Here is a 25,552-nt window from a genome sequence, read left to right on the forward strand (position 1 = left end):
TCATCTCAGTGCTTCTAAAGCTTAGCCCACAGGGGAATGAGTCTCTTGTGCTGATTATTCAGAATTGGGGGAGGAATTTACATGGACAAGTGTCCCATGCCAAGAACAGTTTAATCTGCTAAAAACGAGGAGCCCACCTGTCAGATTATGTTCATATCTAATGACTAAAGAGGTTTACTCAAGCCTGGCAATGTTGCCTGATCTCGAGAACCCAGGCTGTCAGAGTCCCGCAAACATACCCACTTCTGGAGTCCTGCTGTTCCAGAGGGGAGATCCAGAAGCAACAAGAGAGGATGCAGAGGGCCTGTGTTGGTGGTTTGTACCTGGCCTATGTCTAACAAGTCATTTAGACAGTGAGAGTGAACCCCACATCACAGCAGGGCATAATTACACCAGTTCTCTTCAGTATTGTAAAACAGTGAAGGCTTCTGTTCCTCAGCCAACTGGATCCCAGCCCCAAAGTACACACAATGCCTGTAATTAGGGGCAGCTTGGAGAGCAGATCTCGGTTCTTCTCTGTCTATTCAATAGCATCCTTGGACATTTAAAAGGACAATTATCTGCCTGTTCTCCTACAGGCAGCTGGGTCTAAGTTGATGAAATTGTATTTTTTCCCATGAAAGAAAATTTCAATGTTGCTGACAGTTCCCATAAGACTGAGAGCTTCCTGATGCCAGGGCAACTTACACACAGCATTTAGCACTTGCAAGAAGCATCTTCTGAACAACAATGCTGTGGAATGAGTGAATAAATAAATCCTAGTTAACCGGAAAATTCAGCAGAAAATTTACAGACTCAAATGTTTATTTGCTGTATTACTACTTAATCTTTTCTACTCCTCATCTCTCAAACTGAACAGTAAGAACAAAGCTTACAATGAAACCCTGGAATGTGGCCAGAAATATAGTTGTGGGGTATTTGCCTAGTATATAGAAAGCCCTCAGTTTATTCCCAGAGCTAAAAAAAAAACAAACAAGAAAACAATAATATAATAATTTTGCTTAAAAAAAACAACAACCTCCAAACCTTACCTGTTTTAAAAGGTTTTATAATCTAACACACTCATTCTAATTTAGATTTAAGTTATTAAAATTCTGATGGATGAGTGTAGCTTCTGGTATGTCTAGGAGATGTCAGAATCTCATAGCTAACTCCCTGTTCCTCTGGCTGTTGCAATATTCTGACTCCTCTCCCACAATGAACAGGGAAAGCAAAGGTGGACTCAACCCTACACAAAGAACTGTAGGCAACCAAGGAATGCTGAGAGCAGGAGACACAGTCTTCCCCAGGGAAGAGTATGCCAATTGGTTATCCAATACCAAGTGGTCAGCCATGAAAACATATACATACAAGTGACATTATACAGACTGAGCAGGTTGTATTTATATATTTAGGAATATACACATGCAGACACACACACATACACACAGACACATGTAACAACAATTCAAGAAAAAAAAGGATTGTGAATTTGAAAGAGCAAGGGGGTGTACTTTGGAGGGTTTAGAGAGAGGAAAGGGGAGGGGGAAACTACAAAATTATATTAATCTCAAAGAAACTTTAAAATTCACATGGTGTCTAAAAGAAGTAGAATGGCCTATAGGAAAGCAATGTATCTTGTGTGAACTCATACTAGATCTTACATGATGGATATGGGGGTATTTATTGTGATGCCTATCTGGCAAGAATATTGGTATTGAATAATTTGGTTTCAAAGCTTCTTGGTATATATGGGGTCAGGATAGGTGGTTGGCTCCTTAAGTCAAAGAATTTCTTGCAACTGTTCTTGCCTGCTGCCTCTTTGTGAGTAGGCATGAAGCTAGTAATTAACTTTTGTTGTCCTGATAATTATTGGTGAGTGCAATTCATTGTTATTACATCAGCTGCCAGCTAACTGTTAGTCACAATCTATTCAGTGTGAGATTTCAAGATGGAAAATATAATCTTTTTGTTTAGTTCAGCTTTGGCTATTGAATATTTTATTGTCCAGCAATAGGACAAGTTAATCTACATATAGTTAATGATAATCCATAATAACAGGCATGATCGAAGTAGACCAGACGGTTGCTTCCATTTTATAAAAACCACATCTTAGGTGGGGTTCAATAGTGTCAACATTTTAAAAGCATGGTTTAACAGAAAGTGATAGGATGAAATCAAAAGAGGATCTCCAAATTGGCTCCCTAATCTATGATAGAATGCCCTTCAAATTCTAATGGGCACCTGGATCATCCATGGAATGTTTCGGCGCATGGTCTGATTCAGTAGGTTTGGGGTGAGTCTGAGATCCACTGTTGTAGGAAACTTGTGGCAGACACCAATGCAGCTTGTCCAGGCACCACACTTTGAGGACTGAGTCTGGCAGCTCTAGAAATGAGTCCTTACTGGTTTCTTGTCATATTTATGGGAGGACAATGGAGGGCACCCTCAGGTGCAAAAATCAGAAAGAAGCTACAGGTGATAATTATATTTCTAGTATTTATCCCCCAGGACATTGGGATCAGGATTTCCACCCCAGATTTGATTTCTCCTGGCCTCCACACCTACATAGTAAACAAAGCACAGGCCACTCTCATCTAAGGGATTTGCACAGCCCTTAACAAGCATGTCCTGGCCCAAACTCATGACTTTTGGCCATTCCCAACCCCACCCCGACGCATAGCTCCATCATCTCTGTCACCCAGCTAAGAAATGCAGAAACTGGCTTTTCTCTCCTTCCTGCCACAAACTCCAGACTCTTGAGAATAGCACCTTGATCTCTTATTTCTTTCTGTCTGCACTTCTCTTGTTCATTCCCATGTACCCTTTACAAGAGTAAACTGCAGACTCCTAACTGGAATCTCTCTCTCTCTCCCTCTATTCCTTCCTTCCTTCCTTTAACTAAAAAAAATTGAGTTTTTTAATTACAACTTTTCTCCCTTCCCTTTCTTCCCTCTCAAACCTCCTTATACCCCTCCTTTCTCTCTTTCAAACTCATGGGGTTTTTTTTTTTTTGGATTGTTATTACATATATACATACATACATACACACACATATATATACACACATATATGTGCATATATATAAATACAGATATATTCCTAAACATAGCCTGCTCAGTCTGTATAATGTTATTTGCAATGTCTGTTTTCCTGACTGACCACTTGAATTTGGATAACCAGTCAGTGTGCTCTTCCCTGGAGAAGACTATTTCTCCCACTCCCAGCATTTCTCGGGTGCACATGTTTGAGGCTCCATGGGATTTTCCCATCAACATTGGCAAACACCTAAGGCTCAGGGAACATTGTAGAAGACAGGCAGAGAGATTGTAAAAGCCAGACCAGGGAGTTTGCTATAAGAGTGTGTCCTCTAGTAATGCCAGAAGCTGATGCATTAAATCTCACCAACATGACTTCTTAAACTTGAGCTAAACAAGGATGACACTGTTGGACACGCCAGAAACAACTTATTTCCTTTACTCCCCTCCTTTGGATACTTCAACAGCTCCTTTCTGCCTCAGAAAGGAAGAGGTTCAAATCTACCAGCATGCTCCACATACTCTTTACTACTGGAGCTTGAGCCTGCCTCTCAAGCTGTCATTTCCTAGCTTTCCTTGACTTTGCGTCCTTGAGTTAGAGTCATCTGGCTTTTGTCCCAAGTATTCCAGAATTTGAAACTCCCCCGAGCTCTCCCAAACGAGGTTAGATCCAAACTCTCATGTTTGCACAGCAAGGGCTCCTGCTAACGGAGCACCTCTCCAGCCCTTCTCCAGGTCTTCAATTTAAAGATTCCATAATCAATAGAGCAGAGGACATCAATAAGATGGACATGAAGCTTGTGTTTGAATCTACTCAGTTATAGATAAAGACATTTCAGTCCACTGACATAAAATAACTTGTTGGAAGGAAGTAACAGCTGTTTCCGGATGAAGTCCTTGTCTTCTGAGACAGGGTCTCATTATCTAGCTTGGGCTGGCCTTTAGAACCTAGCCCTTCTACCCCTGACTGCTGGATTTCTGGTGCATGTTGCCACGCCTGATTAAGCATTTGTCTTTTATAAGAATGTATTTATTATTTTGATGTGTATGTATGTGTACCTGCTTGAGTTTATGTGCCTCGTGTACATGTAGAAGCCTGTGGAAGCCAGACAAGGACACTGGATCCCCTGGAACTAGAGTTTCAGGTAGCTATGACACCCATTGTGGGTGCTGGAAACCAAACCCGGGTCCTCTGCAAGAGCAGCAAGCGCTCCACACTGCTGAACTGTCTCGCCCAGCTCAGCATTTGTCTTTTTAAGGACATTTCATACATGTTTAAAATCTTCACATGAAATCCGTAAGGTTTGAGTTGTTTTCTCTCTTTATACCCCCAAAGAACACACAACTCAGAATTAAATAACTTCGTAAAGTTATGTAGATGGAAAGTTCCCTCTCTGCAACGGAAAACTACTACTGCCCATTTTCAGTGCTAGACCTTCTCTTCTGAAGATAGGCGACATGCAAGGAGTGAAACTGAGACCTGGGTTCTGCTATCAACTCTGGGTGTCACAAACATACCATGGGTAACCTCCCCAGGGTACCCTGTGGCACACTTAAAGTGATTAAAGTGACTATATCCGATGTTACATTTTCAGATACGAGTTTAGGTAATGTTGGAGATCTGGCTCATGGCTGTGAACATGGTGGGTAAGTGCTCTGCCACTGAGGCACCCCAACCCTAAACCAGATGCTTTTGATGGTGAAGTGAATGGAACAGACCGGGCTGACTGTCGGCTGCTCAGCCCTTCCCCTTTGGACTTCTCCTGCCCACTGCCATGTCATGTTTGCCCCTTCCCCCACACAATTCCAAGCTTCTCTCTCCTTTTCAGCTTCTTTACTTCCAAGACACTCTGACTCTTAGGAAGATTGCTCACAGGCTACCAGAAGAACTCCTTTGTCTCTAGCATAGAGCTTTAACTCCTGGCAAAATCAATTCCTCAAGGTAGCCCTTGGCCAGTCAGTAGAAAGTCCAGGAATGTGAACATCCTTCTGGGCTCAGACAGCATTTGGGTAAATACCTCATACAGAAGCTCTCTTGCAGGCCAAGCTGGGCTCTGTATACCTGGGCTATGCCTGATTCTTTTTATGTCATGCTTCCCTCACTCCCTAATTGTCTTCCCTGAGAGCATGTCCTTAATGAATGTATATTCACCTTAGCTTGTTTCTGGGCAACCTAACCTAAGACAGTATACTTTGATTTATAGATCACTCTGTACCTGGATGGCTTCCTGAGAAAGGCTAATATCTCTCAGTCCTTGCAAAAACAAAGTAATTCTTATCTGTGTGGGATGGCATTAGTGTAAATATGCTCTGAGACAGGAAATCAGATGTGGTAATTCCTCAAGGAATCCGTCAGAATTTATTAAATCACGTCATCTGCTCTCACAATTCCTGTCTAGCCTCTTCAGCATCAAGACTTTCTGTTCAGAAAAGTATTCACAAGCTGACTCACGAAGGGTAACTTACTCATGCAAAGCCGTCTGCCCCAGCACAGCCTTGCCTCATCTGAGCAACCCAGGCACCTACCAGCACTCTTCCTACAGACTTGCTGGTTGCATTTTTGGAATTCTGGGGGTCTGACTTCGTGGTCACAGAGGCACTGGTTTGGATCTTCAGTCGTACTGTTTTCTGAGGGGATACAATGAACAGTTCTCTTCTGAGAGCCGCTGCCACAGGAAGTGGTACACTGAAAGAGAGACAGAAAGAGTCACACTTCCTCCCCAGGACTACCAAGGGAGCATCTCTTACCCCACCACAGTTAACTGAGAGAAAGTCTAAATTACCAAGAGCCCTTTGGAGCTAGGCCCATTGTGAGATCAAGGTGTAATAAAACACTACACTGCCATAGCTAAAATCTAAATCAACTCAAGATGTGAGTTTAGGAAAAGCCCTGTACTAGAGGCTGTTGGAATGAATTTAGCTTAATGTGCTAGTGGGTTCTCTGCAGAATGTGTTCCTCTTTCTCACATTTGAAAATTCCCTGCTGGTCTTATCACACAGCTACATTACTGGGGTCCAGATACCCAAGCAAGTACCACATGACCATGCCAATTCTTCCATATTTGACTCATCCAGGAGAAGGTACTTGAATCAAGGTGGGCAGTTGGTCACTTCTTCAGCAATTTGCAACAGACACAGAAAGACATTCAATTTTCATGTGAATGGTGCAAAAGTGAGTGTGGTCGGTGGTTACACTTCCTGCCAGGCAATAGTTGAATAAGAAACCAGATGACGGGCTGGAGAGATGGCTCAGCAGTTAAGAGCACTAGCTGTTCTTCCAGAGGTCCTGAGTTCAATTCCCAGCAACCACATGGTGGCTCACAACCATCTGTAATGAGATCTGGTGCCCTCTTCTGGCATGCAGGCAGAACACCATATACATAATAAATAAATAAATATTTAAAAAAAAAAAAAAAAAAAAAAAAAAAAAAAAAAAAAAAAAAAAAGAAACCAGATGACAGAAAATGTGAGTGGGATGGAGCAAACCTTTAAGGAGGAAAGAGAATGAAAGATGGTTTGTAGGGCACAGCCTTGATTCTGATGAAAACTCTCAACCCAAACATTCATTTTGACATTGATATATGACAAACATTCATCTTGACATTATGAATGCATGATGTGAAACAGAAGGAGAAAGGCTGAACTGAAAGGAAAATAGAAGAATCCCTCACTGTTTAGGCCATGGCGTTTTCTGGTTTCTCTGGTCTAGTACTGATTTGGGGCTAGAGATCAAACGTGAGAAGAAGGGATGAAGCTATTAGGAAAATGAGAGTAGTGTGAAACAGGGAAGTTGGAGAGAAAAAACAAGGGGAAATGAACATTGGGCCGAATAAAGACGACAGTGTATGTGGGGTAGAAACGGGTCTACAGGACTGTGAATTTCAGTCTTGCTGGAGCAGAACAGAACCACGTTCCCCCATTATTCATGCTTCACAGCAATCAGTGTGATTTTCAACAAATATCCACTGTCTAACTGGCTCAAAAGGGGCTGAAGGGAAAAGTCATTAAGCTTAGAAGAATCCATTTGCCACTTGAAATATTATTGGAGGCTTAGAACACTAGATAAGAGAATTTCCAGACTGGGTTACCACCAATCAACTCTGAATATGACTAACAAAACCTCATTTCTCACAGAGATCATCTAGATAGATGATAGGATAACATATGGTACTTTTTCTTAATTTCTACTCATCTATTTTATTTTACTGTATATAAATCATGAAGCATAATAGTGAGCAGCATGGGGTCTCATGTTTGAATCAGAGAGTCAGAGTTTCCTGTGGCCAAATCTGAAGATAATTTTAATTAGTCAATTCACCTAAAATCTCCCACAGGTATTGGCAAGAAACAATGAAATAACTACTCAGATAAAACATTCAGGATCAATAAAAGTCTGTAACAAAGGCCAGAAAGAGGAAAGATGGAGAATAATTAAGCCAGACTCTAAAGGGTCCTGGACTAGGGTTGAGGGGAATTGGGATTTCCAGCTGTTTATCATCCTAATAATTTACCCCTTTCTTTTTCTTCGTCTGTAAGATAAGATTGTTTTATGAAGACCAAGTGTAGTTTGGTTTTCTGTTCCCATGGTAAACACTGACCAAAACTGTTTTGGGGGAGGGAAGGGTTTGTTTTGCTTACAGGTTACAGTCCATCATCCAGGGAAGCAGGTCAGGAACACGGAGGAAGGAACTGAAGCAGAGGCCATGGAGGAAGGATGCTTACTGGGTTTCTCTACAGCTTGCTCAGTTTGCTTTCTTACACAACTGAGGGCTGCCTGCCAGGAGTGGCACCATCCACCCTGGGCTGGGATTTCTCACATTAATCATTAATCTACTTCCTAGAGAACTCAGGTAGGTGAAGTCGGAACAACGGTAGAATTTTTCTATAGGATAGTGAATGTTCATTTCCCATTCCCCCATCATTAATGAGACAGTGTTATTTATGCAACAAATAAACTTTGGGAGGATAATAAATCTTGCTCTCAGTTACAGATTAAGTATTTCTTTACTTCTCCATCACATGGCCTGGCCATCTGGCAAACTGCTTTGTGGGCAGAAGAAAGGCCCATACTTACAAAGTCAGACTAAACCTAAGCTTCAAGATATAAGAGACTGTATTTTGGTCTAAAAAAAAAAAAGAAGAGTGAACCCAAGGACTTGGGGCCCAAAATAGCTTCTCCTTAGGCCTTGTGCTTCTGGAATATTTTTGCTATTTGATCTTTTCTCTTTTGAAAATATTTGATTTTTTTTTGTCTCTTCTAAACTCCAGATAATGAACATGGACTCACAGCAGTTATGAGGCAACTTTCAGCAGACCTGGAAGTAGTACATAGGGAAAGAACAATAAAAGGGAAACATATGGAAACCTGTTACAGGCCAGTGAGTATAGTGAACATCCATAAATCTGAAGCAAAATTAATATTAAATCTAAGGTGGATGGGCCAGAGAGATTGATCCTGCTCTTCCAGAAGACTCAAGTTCAGGGCCCAACATCCATATCTGGTGGCTTACCTCCTGTAACTCCAGCTCTAGGGTATTCTATACCTCTGCCCCCACAGGGCACTGCACTCAAGCATGCATACCCATTTGTACACATGCATGCCGATGCATAATTAAAAAACAGGACACAGTTGCTATGAAGGGGGAAATGGGAAAAATGGTTGGGAGAGATTTACCTGGAAATTAGGGAGGGAGGGTAACCCAGAGGATTAGAGAAGGAAGGGGGTAAATAACATTAAGGATGTTTGAAAGTGCTATAGGGAATCATATTATTTTATGTTTGCCTAAAATTACATACAATAAATAAATACACAAATATATCTATGCTGGGGGATGTCTTTCTGTATGTCATAAATATATGTTGTTCCTGTTGGTTAATAAATAAGCTGCTTTGGCCTATGACAAGGCAGCTTAGAGGCAGGTGGGAAAGGAGAGAGACAGGAAAGAGAAAGGCAGAGTCTGGGGAGACTCAAGCCAGCCACCCAAGGAGCAACATGTAATGGGATGCAGGTAAAGCCACCAAACATGTGACAATACATAGATTAATAGTTAAGGGTTAATTTAAGATATAGGAGCTAGCTAGCAAAAGGCTTGAGCCATGGCCATAGAGTTTATAAATAATATTAAGCCTCTAAGTGGTTATTTTATAAGTGGCTACAGGACTGTGGGGCCAGGCGGGACCAGAGAAAACTTCCTATATGTCTTTATAATGTAATTGAAACTGTGCCACTTGGGGTAACAGTGTTTCCTTCAAAACTATAGACTGTCTAACAAAAACCTCAGTTCTAGCCATGGGAAATCTCTCAAGTCAGGGGACTGCAAGAGACTCTCTCAAACAATATACACTATTGCTGTTGCTCTTGATGTCTTTCAGAAAAAGAAGGTAAGATCCTATTGCTGAACACATCACATACTTTGGACAGAGGGCTTGGAAGAATATATCTGGATTTGACCTGGAAGCCTCCTAGCTGAGGACTAGCCCCCATATCAGAGCAGCTATTCAAGTTGACAAGAGAGAAAAGCAATCAATAGTCTTATCCAGTTGTAATGCCTGTGGACCAACATAGGAAGATATTCTGAAAGGACAATAGTGGCACTTATATCCTGAGGGTAACCAACAGCTTTGTAATTGGACTTAAGGCCTAATCAATAGGAAGGAATCTATATTTGGCACTATAAATTTATATCAGCTGGTAAGGCATTGGGCTCTGGATGAGAACCCACTGCTGTTACTTTCCTAAACAAATATAATTTCTAACTACATTTTCAGTACTTATCCTTATGTCCACACATGAGTATAGCTCTCATCCCTCAACAGAAAAGCATTTTTTTTTCAGTAGAAGGAGATCATTACAGAAAGCTGCAACTGAACAAAATGCAGAGCTCAACTGATTGTAGGGTGCCTGCCTCCAATTAGTACAATTAGAACATAACTCCTGCACCTAAGGCTCAGGGAACACTGTAGACCAGGGGTCGGTAATCCTATAAGAACAAAGGACCAAGAGTCCTTCTGTGAGACAGTCTCTTCAAGAAAAGTAAAAAGAGAACATGCAGTATGGGGGTGAGGTGGGGAAGAAGGGTTGGATCTGAGAGGAGTTGAGGGGACATGTTGAGAATGAATGGAATCATGATACATTGTCTGAAAATCTCAAAGAATTAATATAAAACAAAAAATTAAAATCTCCAAAATAATATTAAATGTGCCCCTTTTAATTCAATTCTCCACTCTCCAATCTTAGGAATAAATTTTAATGTGAAGAGATCTGTAAATTTAGAAATTTTAAAAAATGTGCTATAAAATTTCTCTACTGTGATAATAGTAGTAACGAAAATACTAGATGTAAAGCCAAGGTAGCACGAGGCACCTATAACCAACTCTTACCAGGTCCCAATCCCCAGTGGCCCAGCGGCAGCAAAGGTGCCTGTTGCAGGGCACAGTGGACGCAGGTCTTTTTGTCCAATCACAGAGGCCGCCCGGGCAAGAGACTGCTCTCTCCTGAACACCGCCTCCACAGGACCTAGAACACTGATACACAACATGGACAGGTGGTAAATTAAATCAGGTGGTGGCGAATTTAAAGACAGGCGCAGACTTTTTGCTGTCATTGTGGCTGTGTGCTGGAGAACTCAGTATGGGTATTAGAGCCTGGAACGTCTTCACGTGTTCCCAAAAGGAATGGTCTTTCAGAATAGATATAAGATTGTCTGCCTATCAAATATCCAAGAACAGACAGAATGTTACCAGTTTTGCTTCCTGGCACAAGATTTTGGTAACAAAAATGTAAATTTTAGATTTTTAAATTTGTGATTATGAGGCTGGAGAGACAACGCAGCAGTTAAAAACATTGGCTGTCTTTCCAGAGGAATCAGGTTTGACTCCCAGCATCCACACAGTGGCTCACACTGTCTGTACCTCAAGTTCCAGGGGAGCTGATGCCCTCTTCTGGTTTCTGCAGGCCCCAGGAGCACCCACGGCACATAGACATACAGGCAGACAAAACACCTATACATATAAATATAATTTTTTATATTTATTTTTATTAATTAATAATTAACAAATTTTCCCTGACCAGTCACAGTTTCTCCTCCCTCCCTCCTCACCTCCCAGTTTCTCCCACCAACCTCACCCCCCATTCCCATCCTCTCCTCCTCCTCCTTTCTCTTTAGAAAATGGTGTATTAGCCAACCATGGCATATCAAGTTGCAGAAAATTTAAAAAATATATGATTAGCTCTGTCACCCTGCTAGGAGAATACACATCATTTGCTTCCTATTGAAATGTGGCAGTCTTCCTTTCCTACTACATACAGTTTTAGAATGGAAGTTTCTTTTAGTTAGTAAAATTGATGGGCTTGCTGAAGATAGTGATAAATCATATTCAAGAGAGCAAGGTGGATTTCTCTAGGGATACACATCTAAAAATGTCAGGTTGTTGTTTATCAGAATGATTTCATATGATATATAGTCTCATTTGTGTGATGCTTTTAAGAGGAAATTAATTCACTAATAATCATTGAAAAGTAATGCAAAAACAGTGAGAACACTTTGCCTAGTTATGACACAGTTACAATAACAAACTGTGGTTGTCCTATCAATGTCAAGTCCATCTCATGAGGCACTATGTGTATGGTTGTATCATAGAAAACAAGAAAATTATATACAATTAGCTGCATATGCCCAGTAAAAAACCTAACATGTTGTCTTCAGAAAATTCCAGCTTTGAAAATCAATCTATATTCCTGCCCCCATTTATTCAATCAACCTATGTTCCTGTTCCCCATTTATTCAATCAACCTATATTCTTGCCCCCCATTTATTCAATCTGTTTGAACAAAGTAGAATTTGATCTTTGGGTTCTTGTGGTTCTGTGTATACGCAGATGGATTCTGGGCCACTTGATCAAGTAGAAGGAAAAGAAGATAAATATTACTATAGATTGATGGTTCTCAGACTAGCAGTATCAGCATCCTTTAATAGAGAAGAGATACTATAGATTCAGAGTTTCTCACCTGAGACCCCTAATTGGATCCGGGGATCATCCCATCCCTCTGTATGTTGACAAACCCACCAGATGATTTTGAAGCATGCTAACATTGGACTACCACTGCTGTAGCAATGTTGGCATAGGTAAAATGCGTCAGCCCTTTAATTAGTCTGCGATGGCTGACATTTCCCAAATGGGCCCCAAATAGTCTCAGGATGGCAAGCCATTAGATAGAGTAGCATTATGACTGGTCAGTGAAAGCATCTAAAGTTATCTAATCTCTAAACCACTCCAGGAGTTACAGTTCTTATCTCCACCATATCTTCAAAGAGAAGTCTTCCAACTTCGTGATTTTCTCAGAATAAAGACGTTTAGAAAGGTTGGTGGTAGGAGGCATTTGGGGAATAGGTTGATATTGGGGCTCCCCAGATACTGAGGAAATACAAAGATAATATCTTTTCCATAATAAACAAGACCTGACTGGTAGATCATCACTATGGGATTGTTGTGTCAGGGTCTCACTATATAGCCTTGGCAGGCCAGTGGCTCACTATGTAGCCCAGGCTGGTCTCCAACTCACAAAGATTTGCATTCCTCTGCCTCCCAGGTGCTGAGCTTAAAGGCATGTGCCACCACTCCTGACCCTTGACTACTCAATTCTGATGGTCTAAAAATGCTATTTCTCTTGACCGAGAAATCTCAACTTCTCTGTAAAATTTTTTTTTTTTAGGATTTGAAAGATTCACCTGAACAGGTCCATGCTAGGCTTAGCATAGGAACTTGGAGGTCTAGGTCCATGCATGGGAGCAACAGGTACTCCATGTACTCTAGAGTTGAGTTAGGAAAGGAAGGAGGGGAAATAGAGGACAATGTCCCACTGTCCCACACCACCCCAGGAAACACCAGATAGTGGTTCTGACCTAGGAGTCAACATGAGTTAGTGGCCCAGAGTGAAGTAGGAAGTCCCAGGGGAATCAACTTTTCATGCTCTGTGTCTTCAGGCTGTGAGCCTCTCTGTTCCCTTCCTGGGTACATTGCAGGTATTCCTAAAATGGAGTTGATGCTTCAGTCTCTCTATCCCAGTTCACTCTGCTCAGCTCTCGCTCAGCCAAGTTCCATGGAGGGGTAGGCACAGACACTAGACTCTGCCTCACGTTTGAATAAATACTTCATTCATTTTCTAGTTGTGTAACCTCAAGTATATATTTTCAACCTTGCTGAGTTAAAATTTATCTATGAAATGAAATTAATAAGGCATACCACCCATATCATTGTGAGAATTAAACTAGGTAATAGATAAAATAAACAGAGGACACACTCACAGTATGTTATAGTTTTGGCTTCTCATCTTGGTACTGTGCATGGGTATCTGGGAGTGTTTTTTAGCTATTGATTTATTTATCTATTGGGAAATGATACTATCATGCTTTACCAGAAAAAAAACAACCTCTTTTTTTTCTTAGTCTGGATACCAAAGTCCAGCAGAGCTAATCCTCTCACAACAGAGACATGAGCAGTCTCTTTTATTCATGCAAACAGTCATCTGGGTATGTAACTGAGATATAAATCTCAAATTATATGGTGTGGGAAGGATCTCATCATTATTCTCAGGCTGACTGAAGAAGGCTCAGACAGGTGTGTGAGGCTATTATAAATAGCTCATCAAAGTAGTCTGTTTTGAATCATTTCATTGTGTTCCTATCCCCAGCAGGGTCCCTAATTACCCAATATATTCATTGTGCGGCCAAGTTCTAAGAAAACACTGCACTATCATAGCTGATACCACACCCTGTCATTTTCCCAGGGGATATCTTTCAGCTCCTGCAAGGTTTTGACCTGCTGTTTTCCTCATACTGTGTTGGGTCACTCACTAAATGGAACTGAATCTCTGGCATGATTCTAGTGTGGTCTTCTGCAACTTCTAGACTCACGTTAATACACCAATTCATGATCTATTATACTCAGTCTCTAGGATACTGTGTATCCCTTTTGGGTGCATTACCTTGTTAATACACCAATTCATGATCTATTATACTCAGTCTCTGGGATGCTGTGTATCCCTTTTGGGTGCATTACCTTGTTAATACACCAATTCATCATCTATTATACTCAATCTCTGGGATGCTGTGTATCCCTTTTGGGTACATTACCTTGTTAATACACCAATTCATCATCTATTATACTCAATCTCTGGGATGCTGTGTATCCCTTTTGGGTGCATTACCTTGTTAATACACCAATTCATGATCTATTATACTCAATCTCTGGGATGCTGTGTATCCCTTTTGGGTGCATTACCTTGTTAATACACCAATTCATGATCTATTATACTCAATCTCTGGGATGCTGTGTATCCCTTTTGGGTGCATTACCTTGTTAATACACCAATTCATGATCTATTATACTCAGTCTCTGGGATGCTGTGTATCCCTTTTGGGTGCATTACCTTGTTGATACACCAATTCATGATCTATTATGCTCAGTCTCTGGGATGCTGTATAATCGCTTTTGAGTGCATTACCTGGCTCCAGGGCTCCACTTGCCATTCTTCACACGGCTCCAGGTTACAGCTCATACTCAGGGGAGGAGGAAGGCCAGCCAGGAACTGACAGTAAAATGGCCTCAGGCTCCGGTGGTGGTCCTGGCTGTCCATGCACTGAATCTCACGAATCTTAAAGCCTCCGCTGCAGTTTCGGGAGCACTGAATGGAGAACAAAAGCAAAGATAACAACTAAGTCCTCGGCATTCGGACTCCACACTCCATCACGGGGGAAGCTTCAGGCTCCTAGCACGGAGAGGTCATGACTAGTTGGCATGTGCCCGGTTTTCCTTCGCATTTATGGAGAAGCAATACCATAAGCAGATCTCCTACTTAGTGCACTCTGGTATCACCCCCACCCACCCCTGTGTAGATGTGTGAGAGTTTGGACATCTGTCAACAGTGGATGAGTATCCCGGTTCTGTCCCTCACTGATTGAGCCTTGGATTCATTTTGAGCCTCAAATGGTATTATTTGTAAACTGGGACGTGTACCTGCTATCTCAAAGGCTGCCAGAAGAATTGTGGACTTGTGGCAGTGGAGAACCTGCCCTGCCAGCACAGGGTACAGCCTGTCTCAGAGGGTGGCTCTCCCTGCTCAACATCTATATTCACGTCAAGCAAGCCAGCATCTTTGGTCCAAATGGAAGGACCAGTCTAGCCAACCACTTTTACTTCTCCCTCAGAACTCCACTAAAAACCACTTTTATCCATTCCTTAGAACACAACACATGTTATCAACTCTTAGGAAGGGGTTATACTAGAGAAATTAACAGAGTAACTGTTCAGTGGCTTGACTCACAGGAGTGAGCAAAGCTGTTATCACTTGCCTCGATCACGGAAAGTTTGCCAGATGGGCACATGTCCAGAGAAAGCCTTCAAATGGGCCCTATTAATAGCCCTTTCCCTCTGATTCCAACCCCATTGAGCAGTCCTTGCATCCTGCTCTGTATCAGGACATTGCAAGGATCACCTGTTGGCTTTGCATGCCATTTGGACCAGGACAGCAATGGTATCTTAGGCTGCCCGTGGCCAGGACTGTCTCCCTTTCTCCTTTTGATTTGATTCTAGTGCTTTTTGAATCCCTTCAGCTCCTGTATTTGCCCCACATTTGGACCTAAAGTGGGAGGACAGGGGGCAGATGCCTACAATCATCAGCAGACTCTCCCCAGGTCAACAGTGTGCCCTGGTGGTCCTTATGTCCTAAATGTCCCTTCCTTTGCTTTCTGAATTCCATGCTACTACTCTTTCTTTAAGAGTCGGATTAAAAACTTTCCTTACCATAGCATGTACATACGGTTATGCATGTGTCAGTGTGGGTTTGTCATTGTGAGACACATGTGGAGGTCAGAGGACAACTCTGTGGAGTTGATTCCCTCCAAGGTAGGTGGGTTCTGGGGCTAGCACTCAGGTCACCAGGCTCGTGAGGCAAATCACCCCCTTCCCACTGAGCCTTCTCACTACTATTTAAAACAGAGGTCTTCCTTAAACAAAACCACCTCCTGTTATTTATTTCCATTCCTTCTTTGTAGCAAAGCACTTGAAATGCAAAAGATCTCATTTGTTTTGCCCTATCTGTCCTGTTCAGCACAGCATCACAGGCCCTTAGCATGGGGCCAGACACAGCACGGATGGACAGTATGGATTTGTTGAATCAAGAAAATGAATTCCGAGAAACTGCTGGAATTTTTGGACCCCCAAGGGGTAAAACAATCTCTGTATCACCACCAGACAAAGAGCACTGTCCTTCTTCCCTCCCCTCCTATCTCCTCTTCTCCCTTCCCCTTCCCTCCCCTTCCCCTCTCCTCCCCTCCTTCTCTTTCCATTCCTATTCATTCTCTCCAGCTTATTCCTTCTTTGCTAACTTTTTCACCTCTTTCTTTCTGTTTTACTGTTTTCATTGATTTTTTTTGGAGATGAGTATCTTTCTACCTGGCCCAGACTGGTCTGGCACCCATGAACCTCCTGCCTCAGCTTCCTGAGGGCTAGGGTTGCAGATATGTGCCTCCATGTAACAGTGTCTTTCTCCTCTTGATTCTGTACAATGACTTCACTGACAGTGTTGATTGAGAAAGTGTGCCACCAAGAAAGGGATACATTGCTAGAGGATGGCTATACATTATCCTTTCATCTTCCTCTCTAATCAGGAAGCATCACACTCTCCTGGCTTTTGTAGAAATCATCGTAGGGTTGTGGCTGAGCAGAAAAAAAATTCTCAAATGCTTCCAGTAGAAGATTCCAAAAATTCCTGCTCAACCTTCTCTCACTGTCTGAGAATATTCATCAAGGTACCTGGTAAAATCTTGGCCAGTGTCTTAATTTGTTTTCTGTTGCTATGATAAAAATGTCCTGCCCTAAGCAACTTAATCAAGAAAGAGTTCCTTTTGGCTAGAGTGTTACAGCCCATCACGACAGAACTCACTGTGGCAGGATTCCAAGGGAGCTGGTCACACCCTATCCTTAGTCAAGAAGCAGGGAGCTACTCTTGTGCACAATTAACTCTCTCTTTTTCTACAGTCTAGGACCCAAATCTAGGGAATGGTGCCACCCTCAATAGAATGGTCTTCTCAACTCAATTAAGTTAATTAAGATAACCTCCACAGGCATGCCTAGAAGGCTGTCTTCCAGGTGATTCTAGACCCAATCAAATTGCCAACCCTAAACATCAAAGTCTGTAACATGGGAAGACTTGGACTCCTATGACAAAGGGGTAGATGGGTGTTCTAATGCTTCCACAAATCAAGTATGGTCAACACTAGCCAGACAGCTCCAACAAAACACACATTAAAAACTTTATCTTCCTCCCATGTGTTAAGTACATGTATAAAAATAAAAATAGTTGCCATTTTAAAAATTAGCTTTATTAGGAAAACAAAATTTCACAAGAAACAAATATAAAATGTTTTTTTTTTCTTATGGTCTATTTGTTGCTACAAGCCACTATTCCCAAATACAATTTCCAAATTAGCATTCTTGTATTGTTGAAAGCATAGTCACACATGCAATGGGAAATGAAATTTACTAACAAACTGTAGGTGGTCACCAAGGAAGACACTCACCAAATCTATGCTTCTGTTTTGTTTTCAAAGGGACTTCACTTTCTATTAGCAAGGCAGAAGTCACAGCATAGTGAAGTCCCTTCACTCCTAATGCCATTTTGCTTTTGTGTGCAGAATGCCAATTGCTACATTCATCTTGTTCAGTTTGTGTTCCCATTTTCCTAATAGGGAGCTTGCGGGCTAGGCTGAGGACAGGAGTCTGGTTCAGGGGAGCAGGAAAAACAGACTAATGTTCTGTCAAAATGAAGGAAGCCTGATAGTTTTCAGGTCACAGAGTCAGTTGCTTTAACTGAAGTGTTTTGCAAACCAAATCAAGTTACAATTAAAAAAAAAACAACAAAAAACAAACAAACAAAAAACCAAACAACAACAACAATGAAACTGTTCTCACTCTGCTGTGGATTCTTTGGGTTTGGTGGTGGACGCGTGGGTAAAGTACATTGGGTACTGAAAACATAAAGTTTAACCTGAGGTGCCAGAGCTTCTGTGTACATGCCTATTCTAACTGTAGAAGTTCACTGAGTTGTCCAGACTTTGGGTCTGGCTAATTTTAGTCTGTGATGTTTTCATTGATTTGCAAGTACTTTTTGTAATAAGTTTATAAAATTAAAGATAATAAAATACCTTTATTACTGAATTCACTGATGGAAATATAATGGAATGTCCACCTCTTCTTTTTTGGGGTAGTTTTTGTTAGCTCCTGCTGCACTGCCAGGCATCGGGGTCGGGGGTGGGGGCAGTTGCAGCTTGCATCATAATCTGCCTCCAGATATGGAACCCTTTCCACTGTCGATACAATCTGTGTACTCCCCTATGCGACACAGGCACCCTTTAAAAGTGTTCATCTGTCACACGTCCTTTTCTTGCTCTCTTGCCTTTTCTGTCTGTCTGTCTCTCTCATGTCCCTACTCCAAGATGATCTTTTGCTCTTTTGTCCCTCCCCCGCCAATAAACCTCTTGCCCCTGACCTGTTGCTCATGCCATATCCTCTGAGCGTTACAGGGCCCGCCAGAGGTATCCATGCCACAGCTTTATCATTACAGTTTTGATTTGTGTCATCTTTTCCACATTGGATTCATACAGTCTTCAGAAACATATAATAAGAAAGTTAATTATAATCAGGAGGTCACCACAGAGCATTTAGTTATGACTCTGGCACCAAGTGGTTATATGAGCATGGATAAATTACTTCTCTAAGACTCTATTTCTCCACTGATGTCAAAAGAAGGATAAGCTGGTGATTAAATGATTCTAACATTCCCAAGTGTAAAAAAAAAAACCCACAAAAAACAAAAAACAAAACATGCATCACTGCAGTTGTATTTGAGAACACCCAAAGTTTCAGGCCAAATACTAAACCAGAATATAGACTTTAAAAGAAAGCCTTCCTTTTTACTCTTTTCCTTATGCTAAACACATTCACAAGACCTTTAAAATCAAGTAGTGGTTGAGTGGCATAAATTGGACTTGATAGATTTTAAGAACATGAAGACACACAGTTGGGTTGTATAGAAGGGGAACATGCATGTGGGAGGAGTCAGGTGGGTGAATATGATCAAAATATAATGTATGAGATTCTCAAATAATTAATAAAATTATTTCTAAAATTTTAACTGCTTCTCTGTCCCCCACTTTCCTTCTTCCCAGTTATCGAACAATTACCATGTTCCAAGCTCTGCATCTCTAATGCAAGTGCTTTGAAATGCTACGCTGAAGGGATTTACATAAATATAATAGAGTGTATTCCATAAGTTATTCAAGACCTCATGATGTTCCAAAGAGGGGGTGGTCAGCGTCACTTCATAAACTGAAGAAAGGCTTTAATAAAGGAGGGGAGTTTAGGCTAGATGTGTTAGGGAGATGATGAAGGCAAAACAGAGCGGGGACATAGAAGTAGAGAAAGTGACATGCACAGAGGCTTAGCATGGCCGTGCAACATGGCTTGTCTGAGAACAGAGGGTCGGTCAGAATGTGAGATGAGTGTAAGGAAGGGCAAAGAGAAATAGACAGAGGCCATCGTGGAGGGCCTTGTGGTCTGTACATCAGTGGTCTTGGGGTTAAGTTTTCCGTGGCCCTAATTTCATGAGATGACTACTAGACTTGTATTCTGTTGCTTCCATTTAATTGCTGTTCTTCTACTTTTCCTAAGGGATCTCTGAGTTTAAGATGCTTAATGGCGTAAAAAATGTCATGGCTTAAAAACAGAATAAATTATTAATATACTCAGGGTCAAGTAAATGCAGAGATTTTCAGTATCATCCACCTTCTTGCCACTCAGTTTGCTTCTTGGGGATGGAAATGCTTTTCTAATGTATAATTCTATGTGCTGGTTTTTATGCATTAAATTTTAATATAAGTTTCTAGGAAAGTGTTTTGGATGGAAGTGGGAGTCTATGTGTATTTAGTAAGGCCAAGGCTGTATCCCATTTTATTCATTTGTAAAAATTCAGCTCTATAAAATGTAGCAAATACCATAGAAAACCTGCAGCTCAAAAGATATGCAAACCTGGACCAGAATAAAACCAAGTAATTAATAAATATATGAGACCTGATGCCCTAAGGTTAGGCTGTAGTCTCCTCTTATTATTTTAGCAAAACTCCAGATAATAAAATCAACTATTGCTAAAAGAAAATTGCAGTGTTGCAAATGTGGGAAGACAGATTGCCCCAAGGGGGAAACATTCCTGATTCATTTCAGGAAGAAACATGATTTGTTCGACTTAATTCCAAAGAGGACAGTGCTTAATCCAAGAAACACAACAAGGAGACTGTCAAATCAGTGGCTTGCAGAACAGAAGCGACTTGTAAAATGTCATTTCAGGAAGTGTGTGGAGCTGAAAACCATGGGTGGCTTGGGTGTCAGACCCACCGGAGGGGTTTTCAAGAGCATCTCTGTCATGTATTACATTTCTCCCATTGTAAGATTCATTTCCATTTCCCTAGGAATTCATTCTGAAATTGGTGTGTGCTACCCAACTGATGTCCATACTTACTATGCAGTGTTTCCTTCCTTCTGAAATGCTCTGATAGTTACTTGGAACCGAGACTATGCAGAAGGAGCTTCATAACCAAGCGGGTTGGTAGTAGAAACACTCTAAATCTCAGGCTCCTCAACAGAGACTATAAACTCCCTTGTTAAGTTACTCATGCTTTGGCTTTTGAGAGTCTCAGCACTAGGCACCTGGTGGTGTTGGTGAGTGTTGGCATCTGCAGGTAGTATATATAACTGACCGAAAGTCCATGGAAAGCTGAGCTCTTCGCTTAGTACTGGACAAACAACTTCTCTAGTCCTCTGACAATCTACTCCTCTGACAGGATCCACCATCCATCAGCCTTTTGGTCCAAGTCCAGGAAGTCAGATGTTAGCAAACACCAACAGCCACTTCTGATGGTCACTGTTTAGCTCAATTTTTGCCTAGAGCTTTTCATTTTTGAACAGGCTTTTGCTGTTTAGAGTCGTTTTGCCCACTGCTGTAGTTTGAATCTAGAATGTTTCTCAAAGGCACATGTGTGAAAGCCTTGTTTCCCAGCATGGTGTTATTTGGAGGTGGTAGACATTTTCAGGAGTGGGAGGTCCCCTGGTTGCTGGGGGTTGGCCCTTGTCTTTTCTGTATTTTGCCTCCCCAACATGAGGTGGCAGCGTTGCTTCACCACATGCTTCCTACCATGGTTCCCATAGCCCAAAGCAGTGAAATCAGCTGGTCATGGGTTGAATCCCATAAAACCATGGGTTAAAATAAGCCCTTTATTTTTCTGAATTGATTATCTCGGGTATTTATTGTACTGAAAAAAAGCTAACAAATATACCTTTTGATCCTTATACAACCTCATAAGTTAAGTAGAGGCAATATTATCTAATTTATTACTGAAGTGAGAACATTAATCCTTCAAACAGGCTAGATGAATGGACCAGTATACATATACTAACTTGTGACAGGCAAGACAACCTACTCAGATGTGCACGATTCCCAGTGCACCACTGCCATTAGTATGGTTTTGTTTTCTGAGACAAAGTCTTGCTATGCAGTCCTTGCTGCCTCTGAACTCATTATGAGGTTCAGGCTGGACTCAAATTTATGACAATCCTGCTCCAGCATCTCCAGCCTGCGGATTACAGCTATGCACCACCATACACAGCTTGCCTCTAGGACTTAATTCTGTAGAGATATGCTTTCCCTAGCCCACATGTGTAGCAAACTTAGGACTTGAACCTTGACTTTATTTCAGCCAGATTAATGCAGGGAGAGAGGAAGGAAGAGCCATTCTGGTAAGCTATCTCTAGACAATGGGAAGATTGAAACCTAAATATGCAACTGTGTTTCCTATAAAACATATGACAAATTCGCACAAGAGGGGTAGCAGGCTTGATCATGAGAAGGGTGCTGGTAGAGGCATAAGTCAGTAATGCCACATCAATCTGGACAGTAATCCCGTGGTGGGGAAATCCCCAGAGAGTAATGGTGTGATTCCTGTGGCCTCGGGAAGACTGCAATATAGCCTGAAGTCTAAGGAACTTAAGTGTCTCTGTATTTGGGTAGGGATTTGTAGACTAATACAGAAGGATTGAAGTAAAGTTGAATTTTTAATTCTGAGAAAGTCTCTGAAAAAAATCCAACTATCAACTGTGAAAATCTAAACTCTCTGGTGGATAGAGGAGGGAGGATTCTGGCCAAATCCCAGATATGATCTCTCATTTGGGACATTCCAATGGTGAGAATTCCTCAGGCTTGACTTGACCTTTTTGAGTTACAAGCCATTTCACTCATCTGTCCTTTCTGTGTCATATAATTTCCATGGAAATGATTATTCTCAGTGACAGGTGAATGGAATTCTGGGACATAGGCAACACATGGCAAAGTCTGAGAAATGAGACATTTCATTAGATATTTTTGGATATGGAAGATAATTCATTGGTAAGTAGTCTGTCTTTTTATACTGGGTCTGTTATTAGTTGGAAGGAAAAAAAGCAAGGTAATGTGAATTTATCCTTAAAAAACATAGTACCAACACAGAGACAGGGATACAATTTTCTCAAGGAGCTAGCCTGACTCTCCTTTCTTTCCTAAGTTCAGAATCTTCCTTTGGGGGAAAGGTCACAAGGTACACCAATGACATTTTATGCCCCCATATGAAGGTAAGTCTGTCTGATGGGTAAGTCTGTCCAGTGGAACACTATAGTCTTCTTTTGGGACATGAGTTGTCTAAGATGAAGGTACTTACTTATAGACATTTGAGCCTCTGCAGACTTTCTAGATGGCTCTTTTTCCCCCAAGTCTTAGAGTCATGGGGATCTGGTTTACTGGAGAGAGGACAGGGATCTATGGAAGCCTAGAGTTGAGCATTTATGGAACAAGGAAGGGGTATCCAGAGCTCATACCTGCTTTTGCTATTTGTTTGGCCCTCAGCTCTGCCACTGACTGTTCTGTCTCCCAAGGGCTGACTCAACTCCAGTCCAAGATGATGGGCAGATGGCCTGACTGTGTACCTTCAAAGCACCTGGATTAGCCTGAAGACTTGACTCACCCCTTTCACAAGGGACCTTGCAGAGCAAACAGTGAATTGAGTAACTGTAGATTAGTAATGGTTGTAAAACACATGCCAATATGGGAAATATACTTTTCTGTGGTTTTGTTTTGAGACAGGGTTTCATGTAGCACATAAACTGACCTACAGTTTATGCTATAGCTCAGGATGACTCTTAACTCACGATTTGCTTCCCTTGGCTCTACATGTGCTGAGATCATAGATATGTAGCTTCATGTCTAGCCTTGGGATATACTTTTTAATGGCCAGATCATCCATTAAACCACCACCATTATTATTATTATTTTGTTATTATTTACTATGTGTATTTGTGTGCATGTGTGAAGGGTAGAAGAAGGCATCAGCTCCCCTGGAGCTGGAGCTACAGATAGTTGTGATCCACCCCATGTGGGTGTCAGGACATAGACTTAATTCCCCTGTAAGAACAGAAAGCACTCTTAACTGCTGAACCATCCCTCTAGCCCCAAATTATTTTTAATGTTTTCTTTTCATTTTAGGCAAACGAAGCTGTTTTGTGAAGAGCCACTGAGCCATGACTTAATTATATATGTGACAAGGGGTAATTTTACATTGTGCAATTATAATTTTCATACAATACAAAATTAAAATAATTGAGAAATATTGTACTGCATGTTGGCCAAAGCAACTAAGTTTGAAAACTTAACATTTTGCTCCAGCTTATCTTATAAGAGTAAGGACACACAGGTAAAAAAATTGTGTGTTAATACAAGTCTGACTTGTAAGGTATTGTGTAACTTAGAGTAAGCCGATGGCTGGTGTAGCATCTGTGCTCTTTAAAAGAGGCAAAAGGGAGGGAGGGAAGAGAGCAGCCCCCTCTTACCAAGTGCTTATACAAGACCCAGCCCTTTCCCTGAAGACACAGCCTCAAAGATTACCTTGCTCCAGTTTCCCACTCGCCAGCCGGCGCAGGGGCGGAGGTGGCACTTCTTAGCAGGGTCTGGCCTCTGAAAGGCTGCACAGTCAGCATCCATCCCGGTGCTACACTCCACACTCCTCCAGTAGGCCCCCAGCCCACATGTGGTGGAGCACTGTAGCGGGAAGGGAGGAAGAGAAGAGAAACAGAAAGCTTTTTCTCAGGTGTACTCATCACGGCGATCCTGGAGCCAAAGGTCTCCTGTCCCAGATGCTAAGGTTATCTCGGATAGGAATACACACACAGAATGTCTGGCTGAGTGTTTTAAAGTGAATAGCTCTAATAGACAGCTGCAATTAGGGAGCACCCAGCCGTACATGAAAGGAAAGATGTTGCAAATGGAAATGTGCTTTTCCTTGATAAGTATACTGATACAAGTGCCTGGGCCACAGGCACATAGCTATATTTCATATCACTCCAGTTCAGAATGGATGTCAGATGTCAGCATACGCCTCACACCTCATATCTAACATGGCAATGACTTTTACCCACTTTCTTTCAATGATGCCAATTAGTATTATTATAGGGTAGACAAAGACACCGAGGCTTCATGCTGGCTTGTCCGTGGAGGAAGATGGGGTATTCTTCCTCCAGACCTTACGTTGTACATTCTGGTAGTGCCTCTCAAACTCTAGCGTCTCTAGGTAACAACCAGGAACCCTAGTGAATGCAGATTCTCATCAGTGTCCTCACCAGCATTGGGATTCTGCATTTTTACCAAGTTTCCAGATGATGCTGATGCTGTTGCCTCTGAGACCACAGCTGGAGTTGGGAAGAAGTGACACAATGCTGCCCTTCACCTCTTGCTCCACTGGCAGAGAACAGGCAGTCACCTTTTCCATAGGTAGAGTTCGTTCATTTGTCTCAAGCTGTTCCCATTCGTTTATAATTATTCAGTTTCACAAGTTTAGCTTGCCTTCACCTTGAAGATTACACAGGTTCTCCCCTTTGCGCTCTCTCTCTCTCTCTCTCTCTCTCTCTCTCTCTCTCTCTCTCTCTCTCTCTCTCTTCATCCTCTTTCCTGCTTACCCTCAGGAAGGGGTTATTTCTGAATACATAAAACACAGCTCTGAGCTTATTTAAAAGAAAGTTTCTTTTGATAAATTATATAAATAAGAGCAACCTTATGTTTCCTTGGCTACACATTTGCCCTCCATACAATCTGGTTCTTCATCTGGTGCAAATTTTGGTATTGTAAAGTGTGTGTGTGTGTGTGTGGGTGGGGTCGTGTACAATCACATGTATATCTTAGGTAAATTGTAGAATCACATAAAGGGAAAAGTAGAAAACACTAAATGTCATAATTTTATTTCAATTTTCATTTATAGAGGAAATTTCTCCTCATCCCTAAAATTCTTTAGGACTTGATCTGTATCTTTCCTGTTTCTCTTTGAACATCGTTATACATCTTTATAGTAGAGACAATGGCAGCTAATGTGCAATTATCATCATCTCATGGATTGAGCCCACTAATGTTC

General features: G+C 41.6%; 1 protein-coding gene across 1 annotated transcript in view; it reads right to left on the reverse strand.

Annotated features, from left to right (window-relative positions):
- Adamts12 (ADAM metallopeptidase with thrombospondin type 1 motif 12) overlaps window positions 1–25,552 on the reverse strand; it is a 120,984-nt gene that overhangs the window by 4,415 nt on the left and 91,017 nt on the right. Inside the window, exons 16-19 of the mRNA XM_059276743.1 lie at window positions 24,037–24,189; window positions 14,521–14,700; window positions 10,398–10,633; window positions 5,518–5,703 (exon numbers count right to left, since the gene is read on the reverse strand). Of these exons, the coding sequence (XP_059132726.1) occupies window positions 5,518–5,703; window positions 10,398–10,633; window positions 14,521–14,700; window positions 24,037–24,189 (755 nt within the window). The remainder of the gene's footprint in view (window positions 1–5,517; window positions 5,704–10,397; window positions 10,634–14,520; window positions 14,701–24,036; window positions 24,190–25,552) is intronic.

Source organism: Peromyscus eremicus, chromosome 11 (assembly GCF_949786415.1).
Source record: "Peromyscus eremicus chromosome 11, PerEre_H2_v1, whole genome shotgun sequence".
Lineage (NCBI taxonomy): Eukaryota > Metazoa > Chordata > Mammalia > Rodentia > Cricetidae > Peromyscus > Peromyscus eremicus.